At 42.4% G+C, this 18,684-nt stretch overlaps 1 protein-coding gene across 3 annotated transcripts in view; it reads left to right on the top strand.

Annotated features, from left to right (window-relative positions):
• Positions 1-18,520, top strand: part of tmem94 (transmembrane protein 94) — a 52,821-nt gene extending 34,301 nt beyond the window's left edge. For all 3 annotated transcript variants that reach the window (XM_069194473.1, XM_069194472.1, XM_069194474.1), the window contains 18 exons: positions 82-397; positions 1,557-1,730; positions 2,434-2,536; positions 3,242-3,459; positions 4,010-4,191; positions 5,115-5,253; positions 5,512-5,627; positions 6,228-6,327; positions 6,523-6,631; positions 7,827-8,013; positions 8,837-8,914; positions 9,438-9,523; positions 10,088-10,169; positions 10,910-11,052; positions 11,523-11,617; positions 12,440-12,533; positions 13,838-14,008; positions 14,545-18,520. In XM_069194473.1, coding sequence (XP_069050574.1) covers positions 82-397; positions 1,557-1,730; positions 2,434-2,536; positions 3,242-3,459; positions 4,010-4,191; positions 5,115-5,253; positions 5,512-5,627; positions 6,228-6,327; positions 6,523-6,631; positions 7,827-8,013; positions 8,837-8,914; positions 9,438-9,523; positions 10,088-10,169; positions 10,910-11,052; positions 11,523-11,617; positions 12,440-12,533; positions 13,838-14,008; positions 14,545-14,617 — 2,466 coding nt within the window. In that variant the 3' untranslated portion in view covers positions 14,618-18,520. The remainder of the gene's footprint in view (positions 1-81; positions 398-1,556; positions 1,731-2,433; positions 2,537-3,241; positions 3,460-4,009; positions 4,192-5,114; positions 5,254-5,511; positions 5,628-6,227; positions 6,328-6,522; positions 6,632-7,826; positions 8,014-8,836; positions 8,915-9,437; positions 9,524-10,087; positions 10,170-10,909; positions 11,053-11,522; positions 11,618-12,439; positions 12,534-13,837; positions 14,009-14,544) is intronic.
• The last annotated feature ends 164 nt before the right edge of the window (positions 18,521-18,684 follow it).

The raw sequence follows: 18,684 nt of genomic DNA, 5'->3' as shown, positions 1-18,684 counted from the left end.
ATTAGATTAGTAGCAGTGGAGGTACTTGGTGTGAAACTTAGGAAACAGACATTACTTGGTGTTCATGTGTGCACATTTCAGGTGTGTGGCGAATGTGATGGCCTGGGCTGTGAGGCAGAGGACTTTGTCTGCGATTACCACCTGGAGATGCTGAGCTTGTCCCAAGATCAACAGAACCCCGTCAGCATCCAGTTTGATGACTCCAACTGGCAGTGTCACCTGACCAGCCTCAAGCCCCTGGGCCTCAACATCCTGCTCAACCTGTGCAATGCCAATGTGACCGAGCAGCTGTGCCGCTTCTCCGACCACCTGTCCAACATGGCGCTGCAGGAGACACACGGCACTGTCCTGCCTGTACACGTGCCCTGGGGGCTCTGTGAGCTTTCACGCCTCATAGGTACCCATCACGCTTCATGGGCTTTGAATGTTACTTGCTGGACAGCATCCACCAGGCTGCTGGCCTTGACTACCCCAGAGCTTCTCAGTCCTTGATTTCTGGATCCCCTGTGCTTTGTGGTTTTCATTCCCCAAGAGCTACTACTTCCTTAGGCAGGTTAAAGAGTTAAACTGATAGATTTCCCTGAATTCAACCTTAAAAGGTATTTTTTATTGTTAAGCAGATAGAGTGCAAGTGTTAGATTTCTGAATTCTTTTCATTTAGATTTGTTCCATTGGCCAGGTGCCTTAATTTTAGAAGCTGGGCACATAAGAGGATAAGAATATTATTGGATAGTTCCATGTATATCAATCCTCACCTGTGTCTGCAAAGCTTTAACTATTAATGTAAAGACTTGTAGTGACTTAAGAATATGTGAAACACAATGTTCATGGTCCTGTTGCAAAGTTTTGTGGCAAATATATTGACAATAAGACACAAGCTTTTTTTTTTAATTGTGGGAAAATGCAGATGCAATATATATATGTAATATTATAATCAAGATAAGACCTCATTTGACCAACATTAGAAACCCTGGGCTGCACAATGAAAAACTATTATGTTATCGCATATCAGGTTTTGACATAGTCTTGTATCTCGTTTTGCTTTAGCAGAGTTGAAGATTACTCTGGTTATCACTCTGGTTCATTGCAAACCCACTTTTCTCAGTGTCAACATTCTAGTTTTTTTTGTGTAGCTAAATAACATACTTTTAAGTTATTTCAAAGTTATCCTTTTAAATTCAGTTGAGCATTAGGCTCAGTCAAGATGGCGGCTCTGAATTCTATAGAAAAAGCAGAGTGAAATGGTCTGCTTTCTTCTCTCAAAGTACAGACTTTTTAAAAACCCACACAAAATACCTGCTTTATACAGTTGTCATGCAACCAATTTCTTTTACCAGCAGTTCAGAAGGTGGTAGACCATTCCTCACTGCTTTATGGGGAATATAGTTCAGACAAGATCTGCCATCATGTCTGAAACTTTTTCTCTTTTAACATGAAAAAGAGGTTAATAGACCTCTAAGACTGGAGCTGAGAAATGCTGCAAGGGCCTGAAGACTGTGATGAGTTTGTCCTTGATCCTAGGTCCCATTTTTGTCTCCTGTGTCTGTATACCACAGGGTTCACTCCTGGAGCCAAAGACCTCTTCAAACTGGAAAACCACCTGGTGCTATACCAGCTGCCCTCCGCCGAGGCCACCAAGGAGGCCATTCCCCGGAAACTGAACCACTTCAACAAGAGACAGCCGCCCTTGAGCCACCTGATCAGCCTCTTCGTCAGGGATACCACCACCAGTAAGCTACCACTCTCCTTGCCCTGGAACCCGTGCCTCCTGCTCAGTTCCTCTTTCTTTTTTGAACAATATGCTTGCTTGCCTCCGCTTGCATGTTTTTCTCTGTATGCCTCTTTCGTCATCTGACACACACCCTTGTCTTCTCCCCCCTGGCTGTAGCGTTCTTTTACAAGATAAGCACTTCCTGACCTTAAGAATTTGCATGAGTAGCCTGTCCTGTGAACCCTTTCAGTAGCTGGGAGTTTTTCTGCCCCAAAACATTTTCTTTTAGGAAAGACTTAGTTGTTCTTCTTCTTTCTTGCTTGCTGTCTTCTGCTTTTTCAGGATTGTAATTTGGTGTGACTGCTGCTGTTAAAGGTAATGAAAGACATGAACGTGTAGATGACAACACAGCTGAAATGTTGCGTTTTCTTTACAGCATGGAATTAACCTTTACTCTTTATTAATGAAAGTTCATGTTTCAGTTGTCTTTGTGCATAAGCTATTAAGGGATATTAGTAATTAATTTTGCATTTCTAGGAAGAGGAATGGGTGATTAAAGCAGGAAATGCACAATAATGAATAGGGCAGAGGAAACAGTTTCTTAAGTGTTCTTATTAATAATCTTAATATTAGGAAATCATTAAATGTTGAAGAACAATTATGGGAAAAAATCCATCTAGTGTTTCCTAGAATTTGTTTCCCAACCTCCTTCTCTCATCTAGATAATGTTCAGATGCTCTCTCATGGCTCGGCTGACCTCATCCTGGAGGCCTGCACGGATTTCTGGGATGGTGCAGATATCTACCCCCTCTCTGGCTCCGACAGGTGGGTGATGCAGACACAGAAAGTTACAGCTTTGTGCCATAAGAGTAGGCTGTTCACTGCAGGTTTCTGTACTGAGATCTATAGTCTATAATATGTAATGCAATCTTTTAAGTTGGTCATTGACACATGACGGAGAAACCCTGAACCGCGAGGGCCTCACAATTCGATGTATTGTCTGACAATCTTGCCCCAGCCACTGGCACCTTCTTAGCTTTCCTTTGCCAGTGACAATTAACAATATGTAGGTGTGTTACCTTTTGTAGTACCCAACATTGCATGTTTTTAAAAAGAAAGATTGCCCTCTGGCTAAAACTTGTTTATAGAAGTGACAGAAATCAACTACAGCATACTTACAGTATACAGTACAGTACCTTTGTAAACCTTTGTGTAAAACACAAAGACTATGATGTTTCAATCCAGTTACATGTGTAGGGCACTTGATGTCTAAGAGACCCACTGTCCACTGACTCGATTTGTGGTTTTGTTTGCCCAAGTATTCATTGTCATGTATATTCTGCTGAGTTTTGGAAGTGTAGTTTTTTGACTGATGATGTAGGCTGACAGACGTAAAGTACAGTGGTCAACATTAACATCGGTCTCTCATTTCATTTCAGAAATGGAATCTGTTCTTTTAATTAAATGAAAGCCCGTACTGAAGGGCCTCAGTTGGAGTTTTCCTCTTATGCTGCTGCCATGTTCTTGCAGGAAGAAGGTGCTGGATTTCTATCAGAGGGCCTGCCTGTCAGGGTACTGCTCCGCCTTCGCCTACAAACCCATGCAGTGCACACTCTCCCCGCAGCTCAATGGCAAGTGTGTGGAGCTGGCACAGATGCCCGGCCAGAATGCTATCTTCACCAGCTTCGAGCTGCCTGGGACTACGCCCATTAAGCAGGGCAGCCGCAGAAACAGCTGGAGCTCTGATGGTATGGAGAACGGGCACTATTTTGCGCAAGTTGGTAAAATGATCCTTACTCATTAGTGGAGCTCATACTAACTTTAGAAATCAGTAATGTAATGGTAATTGTTTAATAATTATGGTAGTGCCCACTTTGACTCTGTGTCGTGCGTGTGTGTGTGTTGACTCCCCGCTTTGACTCTGTGTCATGTGTGTGTGTGTTGACTGCCCACTCTGACTCTGACTCTGACTCTGACTCTGACTCTGACTCTGACTCTGACTCTGACTCTGACTCTGACTGTGTGTCTGTGTGTCTGTGTGTCTGTGTGTCTGTGTGTCTGTGTGTCTGTGTGTCTGTGTGTCTGTGTGTCTGTGGACTGCCCACTTTGACTCTGTCTCGTGTGTTTGTTGACTGCCCACTTTGACTCTGTGTCGTGTGTGTTTGTGTTGACTGCCCACTCTGACTCTGTGTCTTGTGTGTGTTTGTGTTGACTGCCCACTCTGACTCTGTGTCTTGTGTGTGTTTGTGTTGACTGCCCACTCTGACTCTGTGTCTTGTGTGTACTATATGTGTGTAGAGGGCATCGGGGAGGTGATGGAACGGGAGGACTGCGTCCAGGCGCTCAGCGGGCAGATCTTCATGGGCATGGTATCCTCGCAGTTCCAGGCACGATTGGACACCGTGCGGCTGATCGATGCTCTTGTGAATGCATGCATCCGTTTTGTCTACTTCTCCATGGAGGATGAGCTCCGGAGCAAGGTACTGTACCAGTATGGGAATGAGGCATCCCTGCACCCTTCGGGGAGGCAGAGCCAGTGAGAAGCCCTGTGGTGACAGTCATACTGCTACAACAGCTGTCAGTCACCTCTCTGCTTCACCCTTTCTTCTTTCACAAACACATATGGAGATGGATTTCATCAAATACTTAATTGTTGCTGAATTGTTGTGTATTCTTGTGTGTTACTTTTTATAATGGTAATCTAGATTTCCTCTCCCAAGATCCATTTATCACCCAGATCAGTAGTGTTTTTTTGGATTCAGAGGAAGAAATTTAGAAAGTTCCCAATGAGAAGAGGCAGTTTGACCCATTGTGCTTGTATGGTTATTACTAACATTTGTACTTTTCTGGATGTTGACCCACATAAGGATGCCAGGTTTTATATTAAAATGTACAATTTGTATTAAAATATTCACCACAGGTTCCATCATTTTAAATTTATGGGTAATTTTTTTTTCTGTATTTCATGCATGAAGTGGTTAATTCTTGAAAGGAACCCCACTGACATCAGTCACCTTGTTTTTTCAGGATCTCCCACAGAAATGTGTGTGGTTGGAGTTTGAAAGTCCTCAGTATTTAACAAGAAAATAAAAAGTTTTGAGTACCTGTATTATTATGACAGGATTTCGGTAATGTGCAATTTTTTTTTTCAGTCTCAAAAATTCAATAAGTGTGAAAAGGATATTCCTTAGCTAAGCAACAGTGGTAGATACTACATGCATCAAACTGCATGAGCTACCTGTTGATAAAAAGACGAGCCACTCTGCATGTGTTTCTTTCAGCACAGACTAGATATGCAGAGAATGTTTTCTGAATTGTGATTCTTCCCCAAGCAAGATCTAGAGTATCTTGAACTTGTTCTGGAAGCTATGACTGCCCCCTTCAATTTGTTCCTGTTGTTCAGGTGTTTGCTGAGAAGATGGGTTTGGAGACGGGCTGGAATTGCCACATCTCCCTGACACCAAATGGTGATGGCCAAGGCTGTGACCTCCCTCCTTCCAGCCCCAGCCATGCTGGCTCTCTGCACGATGATTTGCATCAAGGTGCTCCCTTCTTAATAGCCTTTTCTCTCCCTCTCTGCTGCGGGCAGGCCGTCCGCCTGCCTGCCTGCCTCTCTGCTGCGGGCAGGCCGTCCGCCTGCCTGCTGTGAGCTGGGTGCCTCATCATTGTATCTTTTCTCTCTTCTTCATAGTTCTCTGTCTTAGAACAGGTTGTCATTCTTAGTGCTCCTTCTTCAGTGTAGTCTGAGCTGTGCTTCTGATTGCCTCAGTGGCATGTTTGTCTCTAATCTCTATTTGCAGACTCTCGTGATGAGGCAGAGGGTCCTCTGCTGTTGGAGGAGGAAGGTCACTCAGATCTCATCAGCTTCCAGCCCACAGACAGTGACATACCCAGCTTCTTGGAGGACTGTAATCGGGTAGGCCCCGTGAAGCTCACTCTTTGAATCTCACCAGCCTTGAAACATATGACTGTGTGGTTCTGGAAAATCAATAAAGGTTTTAAATGACAGTACAGTTCATGCAATCCTTTTTTTTTTACATAGAGCTTGCTTGTTTGGTTTCCAGTAATGTTCTAATTCACAAATTGGAGGCTCAATTGCAGAAGGTTCTCTGTCATGTCTTGGTTGTTTGTTCACCAAACTTGTAACTTTTTATTTTTTGAGAGGCATTGAAATGCAATAAATGACCATTGGAACCAGTCAATAAACCAGTCCTTCCAGTTTTGTCTGTCCACAACTTTAGAATTGGAGTTAAATACCATTTGTGAATTCATAGTGCTCTTTATAAAATGACAATTTCTAAGAATATTTTTCCGAAGCTCTGCTTTTTCAAATTGCCTGGGGTAACACGTTATTGCATCTTCCAGTCCTTAGGATTGCTTTGGATTTGCTTTTTTCCGTGCCTTAGATAGTGTGTGTACCATGATCTCCTGCTTTAGTCTTTGACTGTGTGTCCTGGCTAGCCTGCATCAGTGACGGAGTGCAACAATCCCCCATCACCACTCTCTATCCTGCCAGGCCAAACTGCCACGGGGGATCCACCAGGTGCGTCCCCACTTGAAGAACATTGACAATGTGCCTCTGCTGGTGCCCCTTTTCACTGACTGCACCCCAGAAAGTAAGTGTCAGTAGGCCACAATTCTTTACAGTCTTCTTTGTTGCCCTGTACTGAACTCTTTTAAAAAACATGACTGTATTTTTTTAAAGGTTGGTTGTTTCTGAATACCCAGTGCAGAGTACAGAGGATTCCTTCCTCTTCAGTCCCCTGGGGGGGGTTCTAGGTTAATAATCACGTGACATCTGCCTTTTGCAGCCATGTGTGAGATGATGAAGATCATGCAGGAGAACCGTGAGGTTACCTGCTGCCTGGGAAGCTCAGCTAACTTCAGGAACAGCTGTCTTTTCCTGCAGAGTGATGTCAGGTATGGGCACTGGAGCAGCTGAAGGGCTGCATCCTGCCTTTTGTTATTGGTGATAACTGAGGCAGTCGGAAAGTACAGTGTTCATATCTGGTACATTACATAAAAAATCTCCTATTTCTGTAGGCTAGATAAACTTGTAATTGGTCAATTAAGAATATAGTCCTTTCAATAAGGGAAACGTGTCATCAAGGACTGAAGATGATTTAAGGTTACACATATAAACCTCTTTTGCAGTGGTTTTTGCTTTGCATTTAACTTTACTCTTCTTTTATTTTACAGTGCTTTCATTGCACATTACTACACTAGTCTACAACATATTAGAAAAGCTTACAATATTGGCACTGTAATTGTCTTCTATTGTATAGAGGCTACTGCTTGTGACGTAAAAGACTGGTAAATTTACAACATGGGAAACCATAGTCAGTTTGTGAAAAATGTGGAGGGATATAGAGGAAATCCCAGATGAGGATGGAAACTTCTTTGTGTCCCTAATTGCTCAGATAATACACGTTCAGGCCTGGATCATGTCATCAGTCAGCTATGACCAACATTTTCCAGGTGGTGGCATGTAATTGGCTGAACACCTTGGAAGGGTATCTTTGGGATTAGCTAGCCAGTCTTCGCAAATGGCAACTCCCGTCTCTGTGAGAAACACCCCTCTCCCCGAGTTCGCATAGAGTGTCCCATAGGGCTCCGGGAAGCTGGTAGGCATCGGGTGTCCAGTTGTGCTCTGGGAAGGTCATAGCATGACAAAAGATGAAAAGAATAATGGTGGGGCAGTTTGGAGGATGATGTCTGCCCATGATTGTTTTTCCTGTGCTGGACAGGAGGTATTGATATATTGCATGATGGCCTGAAGAAACAATTGGTAATTCTAATCTGGTTAATAAAATTAAATATGATCATGTTAATGTGGTTTTCACTGCAGGCCTTGGCTCATCATTTGTCATCTAGTTGGCGATGCAAGCATGAATTTTCAAGTATAAACATAGTTTTAAGTAATGTATTAAAAAACTCTGGAAAAACTCTAGCAAGTGATTTATTTTGGCTTTTCCTAGATAAACCTGCCTAGAAATAACACTGATAGTTGAATCCTGCATTCTGCTACCAATTGATGCTTTTAACATATCCTACAAGGATAAAAAAGTTATTTTGAAGCCTTCAAGTCTGCTCATTGACTAATATGTGTTGACAGCATTGCCTTGGACCCTCTGTACCCCTCTCGCTGCTCCTGGGAGACGTTTGGCTATGCAGCCACTAATAGCCTAGTGGATTCGGAGGAGCTCTCCCCTCTGCAGCTGTCCGGCCTCCTCAACAGCCTGGCCTGCTCTGCTTCCTTCCACCAGGAGGAGAGTGTCAGTGTGGTCAAACTCATTGAGCAGGTACCCGTATCAGCACACAGGGATCTATTTCTGCACTTGGGAGGACCTCCCACTGTGTCTCAGTCTTTCTCCATTGTAAGACACATAATCATTTCTGTTGGCTCTCTTAGATTTTAAAGATGATTACATTTCGTTTATAAAAAAAACTTGCCTTTTAAAAAACGTCGTGACTGGTCCTTGCAGTGCCTTGTTTCTTGTGTCTTAATGAGAACATCCTGATTTGTGAGGATATATTTTTTAAAGTTGGTCCTCGTAAATATCATCATACATGAACACAGTACAGCCTTGAACTAATAAAACTCATGTAGTTTTCCATCAACACATATGTCAGCAAAACACACACACATATATACATATACAGGCTTCACTGCAGGGTTGGTGTGGTTGAACTCAATTCAGCCACAGTACATTGTTAGTCTGTGCTATGGAAAAGTTTGGCAGGTAGAGCAAAAGCAGTCTGGCTAAGTTTGGAAATGTTGAGGCTATTCATGACCTTCTCAAACTCCTCCATGCTCTTGCTGGGTTAAGACAGCAATCCTCACCCACAGTGGGGACTAAGTGACTTGTATAGGCATGAGCTGGGTAGACCAGGCACTCTTCAGGTGGGGGCGAAGATCTTCTTGTGCATTGAATATTGACCGTACAAGGTTGCAGCACAACATTGCTGGAAATCAGCAGGAGTGCCACAACGATACTGGATCACATACCTATGAAGAATATGGTGATACTCTTAACTATAATTATACATTGGGGAAGCTCATGGGAGCCATGGTACTGCAGTGTAATCAGGCTCGAATAGTAGCTCCCTGTTCCTCTGTTTCAGGCTCGCCACACCACCTATGGCATCAGAAAATGTTTCCTTTTCCTGCTGCAGTGCCAGCTTACCCTTGTCATAATCCAGGTGAGTGCGGCACAGCATTGAAAGGGAATCTAGGAGGGTTTGACATTGCAAGATGTGAGCAGGTGCCAGATTGTGTTGTCAGGTCTGCTTTTTCAATGTTGGTTATGTGGAATACAATGGTTAGGAGAGTACGGCTAGGATCCAGGAGAATGTGCCTCAAAGCTCAGTGCTTTCGGTCTGTCAGACTTAAATTTACCAAGTTTATGCCCTGTGAGAAGAGCTTTAAACTGCTTTTGAAATACTTAAATGATTGCCCCACTCTAGACACTGGACAGATGGAGGAAATTCCACAAGAATCTGTGGCTCAGAGATAACACGGCCCTGGATGGTTTACCATTTTCATTTCAAAAGACCCATCGTTCTGGTGGTTTAGAGCCATTCCTGATCATATGATTTTTTAAAGGACTGGCCTCCTAAAAGTAAGACCTGCATAGTTATTCTAGAAACCATCTCCAGCTGTCACGGAGCACTGATGTACGGTAATGTGTAAAAACTTTGACAGTAGTGTCTGTTGTCTGCCTAGTTCCTGGCTTGTCTCCTCCAGCTCCCTCCTCCCATCAACATCACTGACCTGCTGTGGCTCTCCTGCTTCTGCTACCCTCTTCTCAGGTGAGAGACCCTGCAAAGAGCTTAGAGATCCACTGGAAATAAAAAGGCTGAGAAAAGAGGGACCTGAGTTCTTTACCTCCTGTGGCACCACATTGCAGCAGCAGATTACTGTAATTTACAAGACTGAATTCTAAGCCTCAGTGCATCCAATTAAAGTACACCACACCCCTAATTTTATCCAAGTCGGGCGTAACCTTTAGCTGATCCGCGAAACGCATATAGAGAATTACCATTCGGTAAACAATTACCATAAAAACATTTTGCTTAATAAAATAATAATCATCAAAATATACCATACACTTAGAATTACACAGTGCAGTAAATAATAAAATAAACATTAGAGAGTTGCCTTTTAACAGTACTGTACATTTTATTACTCTGTACTGAAAACTGTACTCTGTTCAGTAAGCACAAAATACACAGCAGATAATAAAATCACTGACATGTTTGCAATACAGATTTTTCTGTCAAGACAATTTTTGTCAAAAAGTGTGAGATGATATACGGTTGGTGCCCCATGCTTTTGAAAACAAAGGGAGTCTGTGTTGTGTGTGTCTGTGGCAGTGTGTCGTTCCTGGGAAAGCCTGCTGACAGCTTGGTGATGACTGTGGCCACAGGGAAGAACCTGGACTCCATTCCCAGGAAGGTGAGTCCTCTTACTCGCAATGGGTCGCACACTAACTCTGTCTCTCTACTCCTCAGCCCTTACACCCGGACACTGTGAGGCTCTGCTCAAGAAATGTTCATCATTTTTGACAGTTTTCCATCTACAGTTATGTTCTCTGTCATATTGTTTGGTGTCTGAGCTGTGATTATGTACATTTTCTGTTTTGTTCTCACTCGTTCCATTTGGGCTTTCAGTGGTGGACAGAGGCACATAGTTAATCAATGTATGTGATCAGTTAATAGGACATCAGGTATCTTGGTTGTTATGTGAGGCAAATGTCAATTTGTGGACCTTCACTCACTGCGCATACAGTGTGCTGCATTTACTGTACTCTCTAGAACCAGCTCATCTAGCCGTGGGGAAAAAGCAATTGAGTTTCCTTGCTCACTTATTTCTGATGGCTAATGATCATTGGCTCTTCCTGGGGTGGGAGTTTAGCAGTGACAGATATCGGTTCATTTACTGTATACACTGTAAATAGGGTATATGTAATGTTTATGTACATTGTGCAAGACCTCATAGCAGTTGCATAGTTTGTCTGTAGCCGTGGAAGGATTAGTAAAGGACCCTGGTGTCAAACTATAGGCACATTGTGTTGGGTGCAACCTTTGCAGTAACTGGACTGATGTGCACAAAAAATGTCACCCAAGTTTTGAGTTGATAGATGAGCTCTGCAGTACAATAAGGGAACGTTGTGTGTTTTTCACTGGTCCTGACAGACACAACAGTATTTCCTAGTGTGTTTCCTGCTGAAGTTCAGCCTAACTATGTGTGCCTACCTGGTGGGCTTTGGCTTCACCCTGGAGGGGTTTTGCAACACTGGCAGTGTGAACTCGACCAACTGCTCCATCCTTTCCAAGAGGTGAGTGCCTTCTCCTGCACTGGGGACATTTTGCCTGTTAGTATGTTACCTTCTATTTTGGTCACATTATACAGTAGCTAGCCATTTGCTAGATGTGACCTGCTGTCCCTCTTATAGAGTCTGCAGGTCTGCTTCTGTAGATAAGGTCATTAACCAACTGGACAAGCTCTACTATAGCCTTTTAGCATATTAATGTGCATTATTTTGCACATTCAAGAAGAAACTGAGCTATTTACCAGAATCAAAATCAATTTGGTTTGGGAAGAACAGGTCACCTGCTGTATATTTCTGTTTTAGTATTGATAGTATTATGATGGATTTCCCAACAGACCTTTATAGTTTTTAGAAATCTTAGAAAAGGATTTTGCTACATGAAGTTGCTACAGTATATCTGCAGTAGGCACAGCAAGCCCCCTTTGGTGGTCTGGTGTGTCTGCTAATCGCTGTGTGTTTTGACACTGTTTTTTCAGTTCTGTTCAGGATGCCCCCAAGTGGTATGGGGAGTTCTCCAATGGTTTGCTGTTGATACAGAAGGTGATGGCGGGATTCCTGGCACTTCACACAGGTGCTGCACCTCTCGATAAAGACCACAATTAAAACAATACACAGACACAACAATCAGCCACATGTGCCTTCTGAAAACAGACACAGCACAGAGCAGCAAGCACAATCTTTACACAGACACAGCACTGAGCCACACATGCCTTCCTAACAGACACTGCACCAAGCAGCAAGTGCAACCATAACACTGATACAGCACTGACTCACATGTCTTTTGAAAACAGATGCAGCACTGAGCAGCAAACACTTCCTTAACACAGACACAGCACTGAGCAGCAAGCACATCCTTAATACCAATAGTCAAATGGTAAATCTAAGTGATAGAGTTCTAAAAGTGCCTTACTTTTGCAAACTGGCTGAGATCCATAGTCACTAACCAATAAATCATCTAAATGCACTGCTTCAGAAATGCAATAATGAGTTTACTGTAATACTGTAAAGAAAGTAGAAAGTGATCTAAGCAATAACAGTCACAGCAATAGAGATATTGACCACCATATATTGATGACACATTGATGCTTCATCCCAAGGACGGACCAAGTAACTTTACCAGGGTGACACACATTGTGCCAGTGGAAGAGCCAGGTCTTGATGGTTCTCCCTACAAACCCCTGTAAAATGCAGATAAAATTGTGTGGACTTCTTAGCTACTGTAGCTTCTCAAGAGAAGGCATTCAGGATGGATGCTTTCAGAAGATCTCTTTGAGCATCTCCTTCTCCTGACTGCAATGTGCATGGGGTCATTTGTTGAGAATTCTGGTGCTCTTCCATGTTGTTCTGCTGGTGACTCCCCTACCTCTCTGTCTCTGTTCTCTCTCTGGTTCAGTGGTGATCTCCCTCAGTCACGTCCACCGCTCCAAACCCCTTTGGAGAAAGAGCCCCTTCAGCAACACCTGGTGGTGCCTGACTGTTCCTGTGGTGTAAGTCTCTCCGTATTCTCCTTGTGGTCTCAATCTTGTCATGCATGTCCCAGCACCAGCTCTGCTGTTTCTTTGTGCCTCTGTACAGCTACAGTATACAGTGAGTTTGTGAGCTTGTACTTGTCAGTGCCTGTTCTGGGTTTTTCTGCCAGTGTGCTGTACTCTATTCGCATATTACAGTATGTCTAAAGTTAAAAGCACTTCCTATACTTTTCCAAGAATGCAACTCCCTGGATAGAATTGATATCTGCAGCAACATTACACAAACAAGCCAAGTTTTCCAGAAGCCAGTTAACCTGGCAGAGAAGAGAACATACAGACCCCATATAGATAGCACCACTGGTCTGGACTTGAACCCAGGGTCCCAAAGCTGCGAGGCTGCGGCTCTAACCACTGCACAGCTGTGCCACCCATTGTTGTATTCTTATTGTTGTTTTACAGAATCCAATTCTTTTATGCAAGCACCTAGGGTAAAAGATTCTAATTTCTTTGTTAAGAAAATGCCTATTTTGTATGAGGAAAGGTGTTGTTTAGCACAAGGCATCTCACCTCACACTAGCATCTACCAAGACAACAGGCCAGCTGCACCTGAACAGAGACTGATGGCTGTCCAGCACGTCTGTGTCCACTGATAGGGCATCATAAGCTGCTGCTAATGTAAAGCTCCTGAAAGATTTTGCCAGACACTTGTAGGAAAAGGTACTGCTAAGACAGTGATTCAGAGGGGATAAAGCAAGAGTGAAAGCCTTGCTAGGACTCGCAGACCTATGTATCAAGAGCATCATTCACCTTGGTTCAGACAACAGCCTTATAACATTATGTACTTGCAGTTAAAACACTTTTCATCCATTTTCTTTGGGAAATACACAATGAAAATGAACTAAGCAGCACGATCGTGTTTTGTAAGTGCTGCGGTTGCTAATGAGAGGCTGTGTATAGGTGTTTTTGTACTGTAATTCGTTTGGGGAATTGGTTGGATCAGGTCTGGTTTATCATCACGGGGTCATCTGAGTACAGCAATAAAGTTAAAAAAAAGTACCTTCAGTACAAATCCAAAATAAAAAAACTATAAAGCAAAATGGCTAAAATATCAGACAATTACAGAATGTTTTGCATACAGAATGAAAAACATAAAGCGTAAAGACCAGAACAGTACAAAAAACAAAAACTAAGAAGTCAGCATAGCAGTGCACTGTATATTTGTCATGTTTCAGATTTAAATAGCATTAAAAGTCTGTCTCATGAACAGTGTAGACGTCAACGACGAGGTCCGTTTAACTGGCTTGTCTACTGTGGGGTTACAGGTTGCTGGGACAGGTGGTCCAGGCCACAGTGGATTTCCAGGTGTGGAAGAACCGCCAGTCCTCTGTGACCTTTACCCTGGAAGATATCCCCCTGCTGGTGTGGCTGCTGATGTCATTGTCTCTGCTGCTGGTGGTGCTAGTGAATGAGGTGGTGAAACTGCATGAGATCAGGTATGATGCAGAGAGATGTCCGATACAGAGATCGAGAGGGGGGGACTGGAGAGATTGGACAAGTACAGAGAAAGTGGGGCTTTAATTTTAACTACTTGCGTTAGCTATTGAAAAAAAAACTACAATTTTCAGAGGCTGCAAACCAGGGGTTGTCAAAGCCTGGTATGATGGTTGGTTCATCTGCAGGTCTTTATCTCAACTTAGCTCTTAATTGCCTTATCAGCTTATTATTGTCTGAATTGGTTGAGGGATAGTGCTGTACCAAGATCTAGAAAATCTGCAAGGACAAGGATTGGACACCCCCGCCTCAAATCATTATAGGATGGACAGTTTGAGGGTTGTTTAGCAGTGTTGCACGTTGCATACTGCAACCGTTGTGTTAAACACGAATCTAGTGGTAATTTAAAAATAGTGCTTTCCCTTTGTGAAGGTTTAGAACAGTCCAATAAAAAATAAAAAATACCCAATGTCTTTTGTGGTTTGTGTTCTGACAGACTTAAGTGAAGTACCTCTCATCTCTCTGTGTGTTCCCTCAGGGTGCGAGTACGCTACCAGAAGAGGCAGAAGCTACAATTTGAGACCAAACTGGGGATGAACTCTCCCTTCTGAGGATCTTTGAGAGACAGGGAAAGAATGAGGGACACGGCGTGGCCCTGAGGAGCCTGGAGACTCCCCCCTTTCATGCTGCATTGCTGCCTTCACTGGCAGTGAGGGCAGCTGGTCCAAGGCACTTGAGAGCCGCCTGTTTCTCACTCAGCCAGAAAAGAGTCCGCCCCAGCCCTCCTCTGCTCTCCACACACTGAACACTAATGATGCCGTGTTGCCAGAGGGAGGAGGGGAGAGTAACGCTGTTGGTATTTTTACGTGATATATCATTTTTTTGTATTTTAACAATTGTTAGGTTGTAGAGGAAAAGCCCAAAGCATTCTGACCAAAACCTATATTTTGTCTATATAAAGGAAAAAAAAAACAGCCAATGAATCCAGAATGTTTTCAGGGGAAGAATGGGGCTTGGTTCAAATGCTTGTTCCTTCTTTCCTGTCTTCACTGCCTGTTTACAGCCCCATCATGAGGAGAGCTTGAGTACTGCATGGAGTGGTAAATGACTGATGGCATGAGCCCTGACTCATGCTCATGAGCAAGCAGATTGGGAGAAAGAAACTAATTTCTGAGCCACGCTGGCCTGAAATTAGGTCTTTTCCTCTTTAATAACTGTGCACAGATTAATGAGCGCCACTTCATAGAGAATGCCTTTTTTGTGAAACTGGCGTTCGTTTAATACCCGAGTTGTAGCTCTGCGATCAAGCTTTTCAAACCCCAGTCAGTGATGCAGTAAAGCACAGCTCTCTGAAAGTTTCACAGTCTACATACCTCTCCTTTGGTTTGGAAATACGACTCTTAGCAGGGTAAATGTAAAATAGAGCCTTATACTATTTTGAAAGCACTGCGTATTGCTCCTGCAAATGGTAATGAATTTTTCTGTCATTTTTTTGATAGATTTTTACCATAAAGGGTTGAAGTCTAAATTACTTCATTTTCAAAGACGTCTTCTCTCATGCACTGTTTATACTGAACTGGGAATAGTGGTGGCCCCCTCATCCCAGCTAAAGTGTACATCAAAAGATCATTTCTGTAGCTTTCAACATTGAGTTTCTTTTCCACAAAGTACCATATCTACCTGGGCATTGTCAATCATTTCATGCGCATACCCTAGTGGGTTCAGGCTAAGGCTCAAATCTGGCAGTGCCTCCAGTAAATTGTACTATAGAGATGAAATGTCAACACAGACTCAAGATATGCATTGATTTGTCTGATTGATGTGTTTTTTGTTGAGGAATGTTTATTGTTAATTTTGTTGCAAAAAATATATATTTATTGATACTGAAAACTTGAGAGAAGTCATCTTTTGTTGTGTAGTATTATATTTAACTGAAAATAGATCATCACGGTGTTATTTGCAAAGAAACGGGCATTGTTACTGCAAGAGCTATAGCTACCAAAGGGGAAAGTGCTTACAAGCTAAAAACTTGTAATTTTTGTGTCTCAAAGGTCTTTAGTTGTTGGAGGCTTTTGAGTTCAGTGATTTGGATCAGTAGTTGTGGATCTGTCTTACTGCAACTTTCAAGGATGTTGTAAAATAGGTTGATGTTGTCTTTTATTTGAATATGTTAAAATTTTATGAACTTTGAAATGTAAAAAAACTTGAGTAACATGCCAACTAAAAAAAGCCCTTTCATGGCTTTGGATTTTAATCTCTTTACTCTCCATCATGGAAGTCTTTAAACTCCTGCAACTTTCCTTCAAGTTCCTTAAAATTGAAACAGGTTAGTAACAGACAGTGACAACAAAAGGCAAAGTTCTCTGTGAAGTACACGTCCTTCACTGTGTTGGTCGTACCACTTAGAGTATCGTGCATGATTTTGTGACTTTTTTTTTTCTCTCCAGTGGAATTGAGCTGTTTATATTGTACTGTATTTGAGAGTTAGTTTGCCTCTGCATGCATCTGTCCATCAGTACTGTATATTGGGACCTTCAGGCAAGAGCTCTCAAGCCTTTTATTTTTTGCTTTGCTGGCATGTTTTGCTGTTTTTATCGGATGTTATAAATATTTAATGAGGGATGCCAAAATAACCCTTAAAAATGAGAAAAGGATAAATCCTTTTACTTGACTTCAGACTGTAAAAGGCTATCTATTCCTTTTCAAGTGGCAATATCTAATACAAGGATAAGGGGGAGCTGGAGTCTAGCTAAGCAAGCAGTGGATGCCAGTCCATCGCAGGGCAGACAGACGCACATACAGTCACACTAGAGCCAAGTAACCTACTGTACCACTATTTGGACTGTGAAGAAGCCGGAGAACCTGAAAGAAATACCGTGACTCATGAGGACAGCAGCCCAGGAATTGAAAACCAGCACCCCAGTGCTGTGAGGCAGCAATACTAACCCTTGCACCACAGTATCGGTAAAGATTATGATCTCAGCCTGCCATACTTGAGGTAAAATTGGAAAAGAAAACATGCTCTCACTTAAGGTATATTCTGAACTTTCATTTGCTATTTTTAATGTCTTTGGGCAATTTATGTATATGGTTTATAACCCTTACACAGAAGCTTTGGCCTGGCTAGAAGCCACCTAGACTACAGCAGAGTTCGTGTACTATTGCGACGTTTACCAGCTGTCATGTGATGACTGCCACATGGGTTGTGCTAGATGTGTTCAATTAAATGCAAAGAGTTTAAGTTATGAGCTGATCACAGCTTTTGGGAAAAGCATTGTTCAATCAGACATTACAAAGGTGTTGGCAAGAAGTTAGTGTTGTTACTGGACTTTCTTGTGCTGCTAGCGCAGTAAAATGTTTTGAAAATGTCAGTTTGAAATGCGCTAATTCCCTGTTGTGCAAAAGACTCCGCCGTGGCTGACTAATGGTGGCAGGTGTCCCTGTACCAGACAAGCTGACCCAGCTCTTTGCTTCCTTCCTGTGATATTTTAATAAACCAGCAGCAAGGGCAATGCAGCACATACATTATATTCAAATGGAAAAAGAGGGCAGTAGCAGCTCTGTTTCCTGCCTCTTTTGATGCTCTTGCTACATGGTCTCGTCTCATTTCTTTGCCAATTACAGGATAAAGGTTGTTAATGATTTTTTTTAGAATTTAGTTTTCAATGAAATGTGCTCTCCTTAATTTGTAACCTGATCTAGATCTGAGCCAGGATCTCATTAATACCTCCACCATAAATTGATTTTAAAATCAAAGCTCTCAAAGTTGCAAAGCATGGGGCATCTGGTATAGTACTGCATTCTTAAAGGAATATCATTTCCTTTACCTTTTCAAATGTTGGCTATGGCTATGAAGAGGTGAAAAAAAAAACAGCTCTTGTAAATCTTATTTCAGCTCCTTATGAAAAAGACATCTTTGGGCAGTGTGGTTACCCTTCTTGTATGCTGCTGCATATTGTCAAGGATACTGGAGCCCACGCTGCACAAACCCTTTTCTTCTTATACTTACCTTCATTCTTCACATTTTAGATTCTTGAGCTGTGATGCTGGAACATGCAAAAACCAGATTCACCTTTGACCTGATGTGCCTGATCTTTTGTCATTCATGCTTCACTAAGGAAGGTCTCTGCATCAACAACTCAATAAACAGAAACTCCACTATTTCAGTGTTATTTTAAAATGTTGGAAATAAGAAAGCAGGAGTTAGGGAACAAATAGGACCAGAAGAGAGTTTTAAAAATGACAAAGATACATCAGCCACACATGCACTTCAGGCTTCAAGCTCCAAATCTCTGCCTTGTCCCACCATGAACTCTGTTCAGGCTCAACAGGCTATGCTGCTGTGTCATTCTAGCAGGGATGTACTGTACAGGATTATAGGCACAAAACCTGCAATGACAATTTTGTTCACGTGATAGATTTAAAAAATGGTGTATATTTTATAATAAAGTCTCAGTGTAAAATTTTATGATTGAGAATTTGTTTAAAATGTTAATAAAGATGGTTCTTTTTAATTTTTTATTTACAAATAAAATATTTTTGTGGCTGTTTCTTATCTCTCTTGGCTGTTCCTCATCAGGAGTTAGGTAACACCCCTGTACCTACAGTATCTTTCTGGTTCTGTTGCCAACCAAGAATACATTTTCTCATACACCCAACACTAAATTTTAAGAAGCCC

This window comes from Lepisosteus oculatus, chromosome 9 (genome assembly GCF_040954835.1).
Source record: "Lepisosteus oculatus isolate fLepOcu1 chromosome 9, fLepOcu1.hap2, whole genome shotgun sequence".
Taxonomy (NCBI): Eukaryota; Metazoa; Chordata; class Actinopteri; order Semionotiformes; family Lepisosteidae; genus Lepisosteus; species Lepisosteus oculatus.
This window is presented reverse-complemented; position numbering and strand designations above follow the sequence as displayed.